Below are 13,849 nucleotides of genomic sequence, written 5' to 3'. Positions count from 1 at the left end.
CTACCACCAGAACACTTTAATTTTTTAAAAAGAATACCCACTTAAAAATGTTTGCATTGTTTTTAGAAAGAGAGAGAGAGAGAGAAAGAAAGAGGATGATAGAGAAACTTTGATGACAGAAAAGGATCAACTGGCTGCCTCCAGCATGTCCCCTACTGGGAATCAAGCCACCAACTCAGGCATGTGCCCTGACCTGAAATTAAACCAGGTGACGTCTTGGTGCATGGGACAATGCTCAACCAACTGAGCCATACTGGTCAGGGCCAATATATAATATTTTGAATTTAAAATTTTTCATTATTATTTTAGTGTATATTTTGGATAAACAAACGTTTTCATAAATCTTCTGATTGGTAGGTTTATATATGCCATTAAAAATGAGGCAAAGTAGTTACTAAAAAGTAATTATTCTTCCTATGAATAACTATTGTATTCCAGATGTTATTCTAGATGACTTATATACCTTATTACATTGAGTATTTTAAAAAAGTTTTCTACATTAAGTAATATTGTTTCTGCATTATGATTAAATTAATTGCAATTTACAGCAGTTAAGCAAATCTTATACATATCTATATATATAAAAGCCTAAGAAATGGGCCAACTGGCCAACAGTCTGGTAGCTATGACACATACTGACCACCAGGGGGAAGACTCTCAATGCAAGAGCAGAAACCACAGGCATGAAAACATGGAACAGACTGATGAATCCGGGAGGGAACTGGGGAGGGAGGAGGGTGGGGCGATATTAACCAAAGATCTTATATGCATACCAGAGTCCTGGTGCATGGATTTATGCACCAGTGAGGTCCCTCAGCCAGGCTTGCAGGGATTGGTTTGAAACGGGCTCTCCAACATCCCCTGAGGGGCCCCAGATTGCAAGAGGGCACAGGCCAGGCTGAGGGACCCCACCTGTGCATGAATCTGTGCACCAGGCCTCTAGTTAATTCATAATTGAAAAAGATTACACCCCTTTTTGTAGGTGTGCTAATGGGGTACCTTAGGACAGTTTTAACATTCTCCTTAGTAAATTTATTTGGATTCATTTTTAAAGCTCAAACTGATATATGGCTAAATATTGAAATTTTATTCTAACATTTTAGCTTATTCTATTTTTAAGACAAATACATGCTGATTCTTATTGTACATGTTACAAAAAACAAAATACACATTCAACAAAAATACAAAGAAAACCTTAAAATAATCATAGTACATTAAGCTATCTGTGTACCCTATATTACCACAGTAATTGAAAAAGGCAATTTGTAATATTGCACTATTGATAAACCAATGAAAATTACACAGCATAAACATTTACTCAGATTGAACAGTAGTAACCAAGGTAAAATTCCCAAAATAATAGCATGATCATTATACCTTAAATTCTAATAATAAGATGAAAGATCCAGCTTTCTAAAAAAAGTTTTTCTTCCTAGATTCAAATTATCATCTCTAGTTGCTTTATTAAACCATAATCCTTTCTTTATTCCTGGTAACAGTTTATTAATCTCTTGCCTCTTTCATTTTCACACTCCTCACTCCCTTTGTCATCTCCCTAGTAACTTCCCAGAATCAAGTATCAGATCTGGACTGAGTCCCAGTTAGAAATATTATTATTAACTATGCAAATTCTTGTCCTGTTGAAAACACCTGGGTCTTTGCTTCCATTGGAAATTCATGGAAAAGTAAACCCAGAAGTCTGTCTTGGCATTAATCTGTTTGTAATAGAACAAAATATAACAACCACAACAAAAAAGAACAAACATACAAACAAAATTATACTTCCATTTTAATTAGAGGAAAATTGTGACTATTTAATAGTGTCTATTCTCAAGATTTTATTCTTTCCAGTAATTTATATCTCAAATTCAGACCTCTAGTAACATATAAAGGAACCTTTAAGAACATATAAACCCACTCTTCATCAAGTTCTAATAGAAATAAGATAAACAAACTCTTTAAAATTACCAAATCAACATGCTTGTCTCACACTTTTTTCACAGGATATTTATAATTTTTGTTTTCTAGTTTGTTAATATCCTATTTCTAGTTAATATTTTCAAATTAAATTTCTCATGCAGTGGTCTTACAAATTCAATCACAATTCTCTCCATCATGTCAGGAGGTTTAGTCATGGTCTAGATTTACTTGTCAAGTATTGTAGTATTAAACATTGAATTCCAAGTCACAGGGTTATTTTTATTTTTTTTCATTATTTGGTTTTCTTTTCAATCCACACAAGCCCACACTGCAAAATGTGATTTGAATACTTATTTAATGGTATCCAGAAGAGATAAAGTTCTTTGATTAAACTATCTATTAATATTTTGTCAAGGTTCTATAAGGAGAAGCCTACCTGGGACATATTCAAGCAGTTCCTGTGGGGCCCAGCATTTATGGTTACCCCTGTATTGGAACCTGTAAGTCCTACCACATATTTTTGTTCATAAAATATTTTTCCTAATTGATATATTTTTAAATAACTGTATTTTTAAATTTCAGTATCAGAATGTTGTAAGAGGCTATGTCCCTAATGCTCGGTGGTTTGATTACCATACGGTAAGTAATTAAAGAATTCTGGGGAATTTACTAAACAGAAATGGGTTTAAGTTTGATACTAACCTTTTCATTAATGATGTATTTGATTTACTTTCCACTTAAAATGAGTAAGCTACTTTTTGCTAATTAGATCTGAATCAAATGAACACATAGTGAAAGAGAATTAATTTATTCTGCCACAGTTGATCATGTAGTCATTGATTTATTTTACCAAATAAACATGGGAAGTATATATTGTACATCAAAAGGTCATTGCCCTTTATTGGCTGTGCAAAATGATTACAGGTAATGCAGGCCTCCCAGGAATAATGTATGTGGCAGGCAGGAATAGTTTTTGTGACCTTTCAAAAATCCGTACATTGCCCTAGCCAGTTTTGCTCAGTGGATAGAGCATACCCCTGGGGACTGAAGCATCCTGGCTCCATTCTGGTCAAGGGCACATACCTGGGTTGCAGGCCCCTCCCCATGCAGGAAGCAGCCAATCAATGATTCTCTCTCATAATTGATGTTTCCATCTCTCTCTCCCTCTCCCTTTCTCTCTGAAATTAATACAAATATATATATTTTAAAATCCATACATTTTTGCATGGATTTAGTATGACAAGAATAAGTAGTTGTAAATTATTTTCAAAGCTACCATGAAACCAAGTACTGAGTATATGCTTTAAAGCACATGATCTTCTTAGTAAATGTCTGTGTCTTTATTTTAAACTAGAGGCCCAGTGCACGAAATTCATGCATGGGGGGTGTCCCTCAGCCCAGCCTGCACCCTCTCCAATCTGGGATCCCTCACACAATCCAGGACTGCTGGTTCCCAACTGCTTGCCTGCCTGCCTGCCTAATTGCCACTAACCGCTTCTGCCTGCCAGCCTGATCACCCTCTAATCACTCCCCTGCCAGCCTGATTGACTCCTAATTGCTCTCCTGCTGGCCTGATTGCCCCTAACTGCCCTCCCTGGCAGGCCTGGTTGCCCCCAACTGCCCTCCTCTGCTGGCCCAGTAACCCCTAACTGCCCTCCCTTGCCAGCCTGGTCACCCCTAACTGCCCTCTCCTGCAGGTCTGGTTTCCCCCTACTGCCTTCCCTGCTTGCCTGGTCCCCCCCCAACTGCCCTCCCTTGCAGGCCCAGTCACCCCTAACTGCTCTCCCCTGCAGGCCTGGTCCCCCCCAACTGCCCTCCTCTGCTGGCCTGGTCACCCCTAACTGCGCCCCACATTGGTCTGATCACCCACAACTGCCCTCCCCTGCAGGCCATTTTGTGGTGGCCATCTTGTGTCCACATGGGGGCAGCCATCTTTGACCACATGGGGCGGCCATTTTGTGTTGGAGTGATGGTCAATTTGCATATTACTCTTGTATTAGATAGGATTTGGAAAGTGTGTCATTTGATTTTATAAATGTGCCCCGTCAAGTTGCAATATCGCTGATAATTCCACTTCTTGCTGCTTTTGTTCTTCCTTCCAACCCTGTCATTTCAAGGGCCAAGATGTTGGTGTCAGAGGAACGTTTAAGGATTTTGATGCTCCCTTTGATAAAATAAACCTTCATGTTCGTGGTGGTTACATCCTACCATGTCAAGAACCTGGCCAAAACACATTTCACAGGTAAACGAAGAGGTTACAGAACTCAGATTAAATTTTAAGATATATCATCTAGAATTGCCAAGGATTTGGAAGGGTCTGCAATTCTACCCTAGTTCCAAGCTTACATATAGCCTGCTAGTTTCATGGAGCTGAGTCAGAAGCAAAGAGCCTTTTTACTCATGGCATACCAAGAAATGTGACCTTCATGTTTGCTTCCGTTGTTCCAGTCCCATGGGGGTGACATGAAGTGGCCTAAAGATAGTGCATATGCAGGAGGTTTGAGACACAGCTAAGGAACTCCAAGATCAAGGAAACTCAATTTATTTTGGTATCAACTGTAAACAAACCTGTGTATACTTTGCTTTGAATTATTATACTGGACAGTGATTTAAAATTTTATTAAACATGGCCCTGTGTACCAATACCATTTGCTTTAAAAGCATCCTTTAAAGGATAGTTGAAAGAAAAACTGTCAGTGCCTCTGTATGCAAGATATGCAAAAACTAGAGAGACTCATGGAAAACTGTCTGAAAACATGACCTTTCCTCTTGTAATAAGAACATTTAACAAACTAATATACCAACTAAAACTTACTATCTAATGCATAAATATGCAAAGGTTTTGACAACAAATGTCTAAGTTCTCCTTTTTTTCCTGCCTCTGACATGTGAAAATAAATACTATGAACATGATTTTTAAGTGACCCTTTTTTAAACTTTAAGCAAATGTTCCCAGAAGGTATCTCTGAACTTCAATCTTTTCTGTTCCCCTTTCTCTGCCTCCCTCTTTCAGTCAAATACTCTTTGACTCAATTTAGTCAATGAAAATGTGGATATCCATGGATGATTTCACTACTCCTTCAAATACTAAGTCTACCGCTGCCCAGAGAAGAACCAGATGCATCTCTTAGTAGCCTTGTCCCATTTAAAGTTAAAAGATGATTCAGATTTTTCTGTCCATTGTCATTCATAGCAGATTATCTGGCTAATACTCTCCTCTCTTCTTTGTCCCAGAAACCCCAATCAGATCTGAATCAAATGAACACAAAGTGAAAGAAAATTCAGTTATTCTGCCAGTTGATTGTGGTATTTTCTCCCTCTCATTCAGCAATATGTCCAGACTGTGTCTTCTGTGACTGCCACAGTCTTCATTTCCACTGCCTGAATTCAGACTTAGACATTCAGGTTCTAGAGGACTTTGTCCCTCTAGCTCTTGTCTTTCCATACTGCACCCACTCTCTTGGTCATCTACATGCTCACAGCCCCAGTTGGCATGAACTGTCTCTATATTCTGGAGCCTTTTAGATCAATTTGTATCAATATTCTACTTTGGTATCAATTAAAGATAAGAAAAATGATCTTATGAGAAAAATAAGCGTTGCATGGAGGGGACCCAAGGTGTTCCTTGAAGAATCCTTTTGTTATGAGAGAGAAAATAAGCTACTGTGTGTGTGTGTGTGTGTGTGTGTGTGTGTGTGTGTGTGTGTGTGTAAAGTAAATAGGATATTGGTTTAGGTATATACAGAGTTAGGTAAAAGCAGGTTTACAGTTATGAATACACAAAGCACAGAATTCATTGTTGTATTGTTATTTATTTATTATTGTATTATTTTCCATATGAACAATTGTAAAACCACTATTGTCCCACCCTGTATATGGAGTAGAATGCAAGTTGAGAAATCCTTTGAATCTGTTTTTAAATATGTTGGAAAATTGTTAAATTAAACCAGAGTTTTAATGTTGATAAGATATACTTATCTTCTACACCAGTGAACTGAATTAAAATACATACATATATTCATGCTAAGACATGCTAACATTTGTACATGGAAAATATCAAAGTGCTATGATGGTATAAATTTTAGATATTTTAGGAGACTTCCATGGCAGTATAGCCTTTAACATTGGTGATAGGAGGAGTAGATAGCTAAGCATAATTTGTCTGAGAAATCTTTCCTTACTAGTATGAGGTTGTTAAGCCAGCTCTCTTGTACAGTGAGCATGGAGGCAGATATTTAGTTTCCAGACTGGCCTATGGAGCCAACAAGCTTGAGAGATATTGTCCATTCCAGTGATAGGACTTACAACTTGCTGGCTACCCTCCACATTCTTATTAACAACTTCCAATGATAACTCAGTGATTTATATATGGAAATGTGAGGAAGATATAAGACATAAGAGATACAAAATGCTACAAAATTATTTCCTGTTTAATGATCAATGACAAGATTACCAGTAAGAAGAATAAAATATGCCAATAAACTTAACATGGTTTTAATTCTTATATATGAGGGCTTTCCTGATTTATTACAGTAGGTGGACCCTTGAGACCAAAATGCATGGCTGGTATTTTTATTAAATATCAAAAATGTTATGGGCTATGTCATTCCCATAAACTCACAAGAAAAAGTAAAGTGCTTTACTTCCTTTGTCTAAAACAGTTGCATCCCCCTTAATAGTCTTAGTTGTGTTCTCTTGGATATTTATATGGATGTCATATCATAACAACATATATGCTACTCTATAAATATTGATAAAATGATATTTCTTCCTTGTAGTCGACAGAATTACATGAGGCTCATTGTTGCTGCAGATGACAATCATATGGCACAAGGATCTCTGTTTTGGGATGATGGAGAGTCTATACGTGAGTGGTCTATTTAATAGATAAATGTAGTTGTTGACATACATATTATCATATTACTTATATGTTGCCTATTATTGTAATTTGGAAGCTTAATAAAAATCTAATAATATTATTCAAAGCTAAAATAGTGTAACAAAGAGTTGAATCAATTTTTTTAAAAAGTGTTATAACTATTTAAAGAATTTGTTCTTATCGTAAATATAGTTCATCTCTATGGCAAATGTCTGGATAACTAGAAAATTTGATTAGGCAGGGATTGTGTAGCGATTATTTTTGTTCTTCTAGAAGCTATTCCAGTGATGCTCACATAATAGACATTCACTATGTATGAGGTCAACTGGGCTGAAAAGCTGTGTTCCATGTGTATGTACTATTGATGCATAAGGGTGCCTCTAAGACATGAGATATTCCAGAAACAAAATTCATGTTTGGTCTCTGGACTTTATAGCTATTTTGTAATTTTTTTTTGGTTTTTAATATTTAGCATTTTGATATGAAAAATTTAAGGATTTAAATCTATATTTACTCTCTGACTATTCCTCAAGACCAAACTGAACTGCTAAACTTTAGCAGTGTGGGCTCTGCTGACCATTGTTATCAGAATCACCTGGGTAGTTTGTAAAGAATGATGATTCTGAAGAAGGTAAAGGGGGATAAATAGTGATGGAAGGAGACTTGGGGTGGCAAACACAAATACCATATACAGATGATGTATTGCAGAGCCATATACCTGAAACCTGTATAATTTTATTAACCAAGGTCATCCCAAAAATTCAGTTAAAAAAGGAATGCAGATTATGGGGTCCATTCAAATTTCATTAATTTGGGAAGAGGTCCAAGAATCTGTCTTCCAGTAAAATGTCCCCAGGTGGTTATCATACTGGTAGAGGATTAGATTTACAATAGTAGCTCTACTAGATAGGCATTTTGAATGTTCTCTTAATAAAAACCTTACTCATAAAACTAACATCTGTGTAGAGCTGAAGTTCTCATGGGTTGTTCACTGTAATTTAAATAAATTATGCATAGATGAGAGATTTTTCATTAATAGTAAAGACATGTATCTTGCATCATTTTAAGTAAACCATAGTTAATATTCTGCAACCATAAGACATAGTAATCTATTAGCAAATAAAATATATTAGAAACTTGATATAAGAATCATGTGAAAATATTTTTAAAGAATCATATGGTGGTTAGCAAGATTCTTACAATAAAATAAAAAAATTCTCAGTATTTTATGATTTAGAGGTTGAAGAATAGTGAGAATCCTATGTGGTAAAAGCCCTGACCTTCATGAACACATTAATTGAAGTTCTACTAACCTTTATCCTACTGAAGTTTTGTTGCAGTCTTTGTTTTTTAAACACTGGAAAGTAACTGCACATAATTTAGATATTCAGACAAGCCAAATAGTTCTGGCCAATTAAATCCACTTTTTTGGTTATATTGTGTAATATCACTATATTTGTTATAATTGAATATAAAGATTTTAAAAGTCTTCTGTAATTTCTTGAGTAAATAGCAATAATACACAATGAATACTTAGAGTCTTTGGATTTATTAGATCAGAATCTTCAAATAAGTTTTCTCTCTTAGTAAGCTTGCAATCTAGTTAATAGACCTCCATCTAAATAATTAAGTACATTCAGATTTCATGGAATGTTATTATTTGCTGTCATATTCTTTCTTTCAAAGAAAATAAAAAAATAAATCAAAACAAACTTATTCTGACACTTGTGTACATTAAGCAATTTTCAGAGGATTAAAGAATACAATGCTGGCATGTATAAGTGGAAAAGGGAATTAAAATGTATTGCCTTTTCAATGTTATCCTAACACTTACTTGTTTCAATCATGCATTTGACTCTACTTTGACTTCCTGTCTTATGCTTGTTGGGTTTTACATAGAAACACAGTCTTATCAGTCAGGGAAACTGGACTTGATTCCAGACCTTGATAATGAAGATGGCCGTCAACTTAATGATGGGTCAATTTAGGATCTTTCATCTTTATAATGGTGTCAAAGGAATGCACATTCAGTAGAAACCACACTTTGAATTTTGATCCATTCCGGGGCTAGTGATAGGCTGTATGATACTCTCTCATGATGCTGGGCAGCAGCAGAGCCACAGCTCCCAGGATCATGAGGTTATCAACCCCTACTCTGCAGTATACTCTTGCCAGCTTTTTTGGATATCGTGTTTTGTGTTTTCTGTATTCAATACATTTCAGAATTCAACAATTTATTATAAACTGGATTCTGTGTTAGATGATTTTGCCCAACAGTAGGCTAATGTTAGTGTTCTGACTATGTTTAAGGTCAGCTAGGCTAAGTGAAGATGTTCATAGGTTAGGTATATTAAATGCATTTCGGCTTACTATATTTTCAATTTCTGATGGATTTATTGGGATATAACCACATTGTAAATAAAAGGGCATCTGTAATTAATGGTTTCACTTTGGGCCATTTATTTAACTTCTCTGGAACTTGCTTTCATCTTCAATATAGTGGGAATGATGATAACACATATTTCAGAATAGTGTAATAAAGTACTTAGAAGTTAACAAGTAATAAGCACTTCATACATTATAGCAAAGAGCAATTTTCAAATTAGTTTTAAATATGGCAGAATTATAATTCATATACAAACATGAATATAAACCTTATGTGTTAGAACCATTTCAGGTGACTCATCCTTCATATTTTAGTGTTGCTGGGACTGTGTTTGAACAAGTAAATATAATGCAATGATGATTTGAGTGCCCTTTATACTGGGAATGTCAAGAAAAATATATTTGTATTTGCTATTCTTCTTCTTTGGAAATATAAATATGTCACTTTTAATTTTCTTTACAGACACCTATGAAAATAACCGATATTTCTTGGCACAATTTGATTTGAACAAGGTATGTATTCATTTCAGATCATTTATGTGCAATTTTGTTAAATAATATTTGAAGTTTTATATCACACTTTATAATTATTTTGTATTTAAATACTTATATTTGGTATTTAACACACCTTATTTCAAATATATGAATAAACAATTTGCTGTACTCTGGAATATATTTTGGTTAACAGATATATATTTTTAAAGTTTAAATTGTTGTTTTTTTCAAATGAAGAATTTAAATTATTTCTTTGTCTTTGTAGACCACCTTGACAAGCACTATATTGAGAAATGATTATGTAAACGCAAATGAAATGAGGCTTGGATTCATCAATATATGGGGGATAGGAACAACTCTTATTAATCAGGTTAATCTCATATATAATGGAAATAATGAGACACTTAATTTTATTCAAGAAGCAGATAAGCAGGTAAGTGATAAAAGAACATAGTTTTTTTAAGTAGAGAAATTTTAAATATCTACATAGATGTTTTTTTTTATTTCTCAGCCTAAAGAAACATAATTATGTGACTATAACCTTTCTTATTTATTTATTCTCATTGAACTTCCATATCTATTTTCATATTATCAACCTTGAAAAGCTGTCAGACAAGTCAATTTAATGGTATTTATTTTAAAATTGGCTTAACATATTAAACCAAAATTATATTTTACTTTAAACCTCTAAATCATTGTCCTCCATGGATGGTAAAATGCCTCAATTATTTTTCCCCAAAAATAAAATATCTGCATTTCAACTTTTAATATATATTAGATAAGATATATTTGAAAATTCTTGCAAAATTAATAAAATTGTCTATGAATAATTTGACATACATGTGTATGAAGCTTTAATTCATAGATTGAACAAGAAGTCAACATATTTATGTTAAAATTCCATTACTGACCATAATTAGCCTTTTATTTTGAACAAATAATTTTAGGCTTTTGTTTTCTTTGCAATAAGATAGGAACATGCAAGGAAACAATCTCTTAAGGTCCTTCCAATCCTAAATTCTGTGGATCTATGTCTTATAAAGGTTAATTTTAAATAACATATATTCTAGAAACCAACTAACTATTGTGATTGTGTGATCTAAGTTTAAGGCTACATCTGCACCACTAAAACTGTGTATGTATGCACATATCTGCTTGTGTTTAGAGTTGAATGGAAACAACTACCTACTAATCAACCAGTCTCTCATGTGAATTTAACTTATACAATAACCAGTTGTTTGACTGACTTCAACTTTAAAACTAAATATTTGTGTATTGGACGCGGTGTTAGGTCCTGATAGATTTTATAGGGTGTGAGAATTAAACATCACCTGAGGGGCCATTTAATCCAAATGAAACTGTCCTATTGTTACTGTTGTTTTGTAGTCAAGTAAAATTATTTAAATTAAGTATTTTAATATTAAGTATTTTATTTAAAATTAAGTATTTTATTTAAATTATTTAAATTAAGTATTTTAATTAAGACAGTTTCATGTTAAACTGTCTTAATTAAAATACTTAATTTAAATAATTTTATTTCTTTATATTATATAAAGTTTAGAAAATTGGAATTGTGTATACTTAACATCCTTCCTTGATAAAATAAAAGTTGATATCCAAGAACCTCACTATACTTTTTCTTCTTTTTAACATTTTACTGGATTTTAAAATTCCAGTGGAATGGAATCACTGATTTAGTCTTATGTGGCAGACCAAGAAACAGTCCTGAAATGAAAAAATTAATTCTCCACAAGTAAATATTCAATACTTATCAGTCACAATTTGAAATCAGTTTTATTGAACTGCCTAATGTTCAACAGATAAAAAAAAAAAGCATGGTTTGCCTTATATGTTTTCTTGCTCGTCATATACTACTACAATGGTGAAAAATAAAGCTCATGATTTTTACTATAAAAATAAACTAAGCACAGTCAGCTGAACAATGTTAAATATTTTAGCATGCCAAGTATTATTTCAAGTTTATTTTGACCAAATTCTTGGCATAAAACATACTATTTATAATGAAAAGTTCCTTCCACTGTTTTCAAGGATATTCACACAAAATTTTAAGTACTAAGAATAAAATTTTACAGTGTTTTATTACCTCAGGATTGCAAAAGAAGACATTATTTTTACTAACATTGGAGCATTTCCTTTAAGAACATTTAAACAAAACAAATATTTATAAAAAATATCTACTATTTTCCAAACCTTTATAAATATATGGGAATATAAGAGAGTGGTCAATTTCTCTCTCTGCCTGATTTTTCTTCTCCATGGTTGTGGGAATTACATGCAGAGGATGGTTTAATTGCCATATAAATACGATTTTTACCACACTTTCCTAGCAATAGTCATGCCTAGTTGCCTTTTGTACAAGTATTAAAAGCTATGTGATGTACTTATTGCTTTTAACTTTGATATTCAAAGAACTAGATTAGCCTTAGTTGGTTTGGCTCAATGGATAGAGCATTGGCCTGGGGACCAAGGGGTCCGGGGTTTGATTCAGGTCAAGGGCAAGTACCTTGGTTACAGGCTCCTCCCTGCCCCAAGCTTGGTCAGGGCTTGTGCAGGAGGCAACCAGTCGCTGCCTTTCTCTCACATGGATGTTTCTCTCTGTCTTTACCTCTCTCTTCCACTCTCCCTAAAAAAATCAATGGAAAAATATCCTCTCAGATGAGGATTAACAAAAACAACAACACAAAAAAGTACTAGGTTAGGTTTTGATGTAAGATGGGTCAGTTTCAAACATAAGTAGTGCATATTAGACAGTTATTCAACTATAACCTTTCTAAACTCTTCTACCCTAAAATGTGGGATATGAATCCTAAGATGCTGGGCTTTGGTGAAGAATAAATTTTATAAAGCCTCTAGGAGAGTGCCTGGTATTCAGTAAGTACTAAAGAAAAGGTGATTCTCTTCATCTTCTCTTGCACAAGTGATGATTGAATCCAAATTTTCTGAGCTAAGGCACAGAGAGTAGTAAAAACAAAGCAGCAATGCCTACTGACATCATCATGCAAAACTGTAGCAGATGATTATTTGTGCTCAGCTGCTTAATTGGTCACCTCCAAAATTAGTCCCTAAGTGGTCTATTTGAGATTGTCTCCCACGAAAAAGAGTAACACACACAAAACTGAAATAATTGGTAATAAATTCAGCATTCTAAAGCATTTTGAGTTTAATGTCAAAGAAACATATTTCTAATCTAAATGTTGTGTGTAGATGGCTAGATAATATTTGAGGGCAGGAAGCATAGAGATTTATGTAGTGCAAGTATGAATAACTGTATATGTAAGACTCACGGAGAAAAAGTAAAGTAATAGAATCAATATAATTGGTTAATAGTCTTAGTTGTTCACCTTCTTTTGAGAACCATTCCACCACTCTGGGATTTATTTTCATCAGCTGAATAATGGGTGAGTTGGGTGAAATTATTCCTGAAATGGTTGTGAAATCTCTGGAATAAAAGATTCAGCAAAATGAAAAATAAAGTATACCTTGTTTACTTAGATACATATATTTATTTATGGATATAGTTTTTGTTAAAGTAATGATTCTGATTAAACAATTAATTGCCATATTTCTTATTTTAGATATTAAATATAAATCTGGCAGCGAATAATGTTATTCTCAATGAACCACTAGAAATCAACTGGTCATGAAGATCATCATCAATTCCAGTTGCCAAAGGGACATTAACATCTGGATTCACATTTTACCATACTTATAAGCTTTCCTTTTCATTGGTTTCTTACATTGTGTAAAATACAATTTTCATAAGATCAATCTAAAGTTATTATACAAATTGAATACTGAAAATTGTGACAAACAAATAAATAATAATTTTGTTATATTAATGTGGCCTGAATCAATTTTTAAACCTGTTTAGTAGGATTTAAATAGTTCCTTTACCCTTGCTAAGTATCAGTTAAAACACCCCATTTTCACCAATATTAGGTTGTGAGATTCTTTCAGATTTCAAGAGAGTTACTCAGCCAATAGGCTTTATTGTATGTAAAAAGGGATAAGATACACAGGTAAGTCAGAGCATAAGGGGAAAAAAAGGGAGAACAGGCAGAATCATTAGAGAATTATCACCTTGAATAGTCTATCACACTCTTAATCCCTTTTTTTAATGACTATCTTTATACAGAAACTACCAATAGC

The 13,849-nt window shown here is 33.8% G+C and overlaps 1 protein-coding gene across 1 annotated transcript in view; it reads left to right on the top strand.

Moving 5' to 3' along the window:
* SI (sucrase-isomaltase) overlaps nucleotides 1-13,344 on the top strand; it is a gene marked incomplete at both ends in the record, with an annotated part of 86,371 nt that extends 73,027 nt beyond the window's left edge. Inside the window, 7 exons of the mRNA XM_079767238.1 lie at nucleotides 2,336-2,420; nucleotides 2,503-2,559; nucleotides 4,038-4,162; nucleotides 6,699-6,787; nucleotides 9,648-9,697; nucleotides 9,945-10,112; nucleotides 13,276-13,344. Of these exons, the coding sequence (XP_079623364.1) occupies nucleotides 2,336-2,420; nucleotides 2,503-2,559; nucleotides 4,038-4,162; nucleotides 6,699-6,787; nucleotides 9,648-9,697; nucleotides 9,945-10,112; nucleotides 13,276-13,344 (643 nt within the window). The remainder of the gene's footprint in view (nucleotides 1-2,335; nucleotides 2,421-2,502; nucleotides 2,560-4,037; nucleotides 4,163-6,698; nucleotides 6,788-9,647; nucleotides 9,698-9,944; nucleotides 10,113-13,275) is intronic.
* Nucleotides 13,345-13,849: the final 505 nt, after the last annotated feature.

The sequence above is a fragment of the Cnephaeus nilssonii genome (assembly GCF_951640355.1).
Source record: "Cnephaeus nilssonii genome assembly, chromosome: 3".
NCBI lineage: Eukaryota > Metazoa > Chordata > Mammalia > Chiroptera > Vespertilionidae > Cnephaeus > Cnephaeus nilssonii.
The sequence above is the reverse complement of the archived record's forward strand: the minus strand, read 5'-3'. Positions and strand labels throughout refer to the sequence as shown.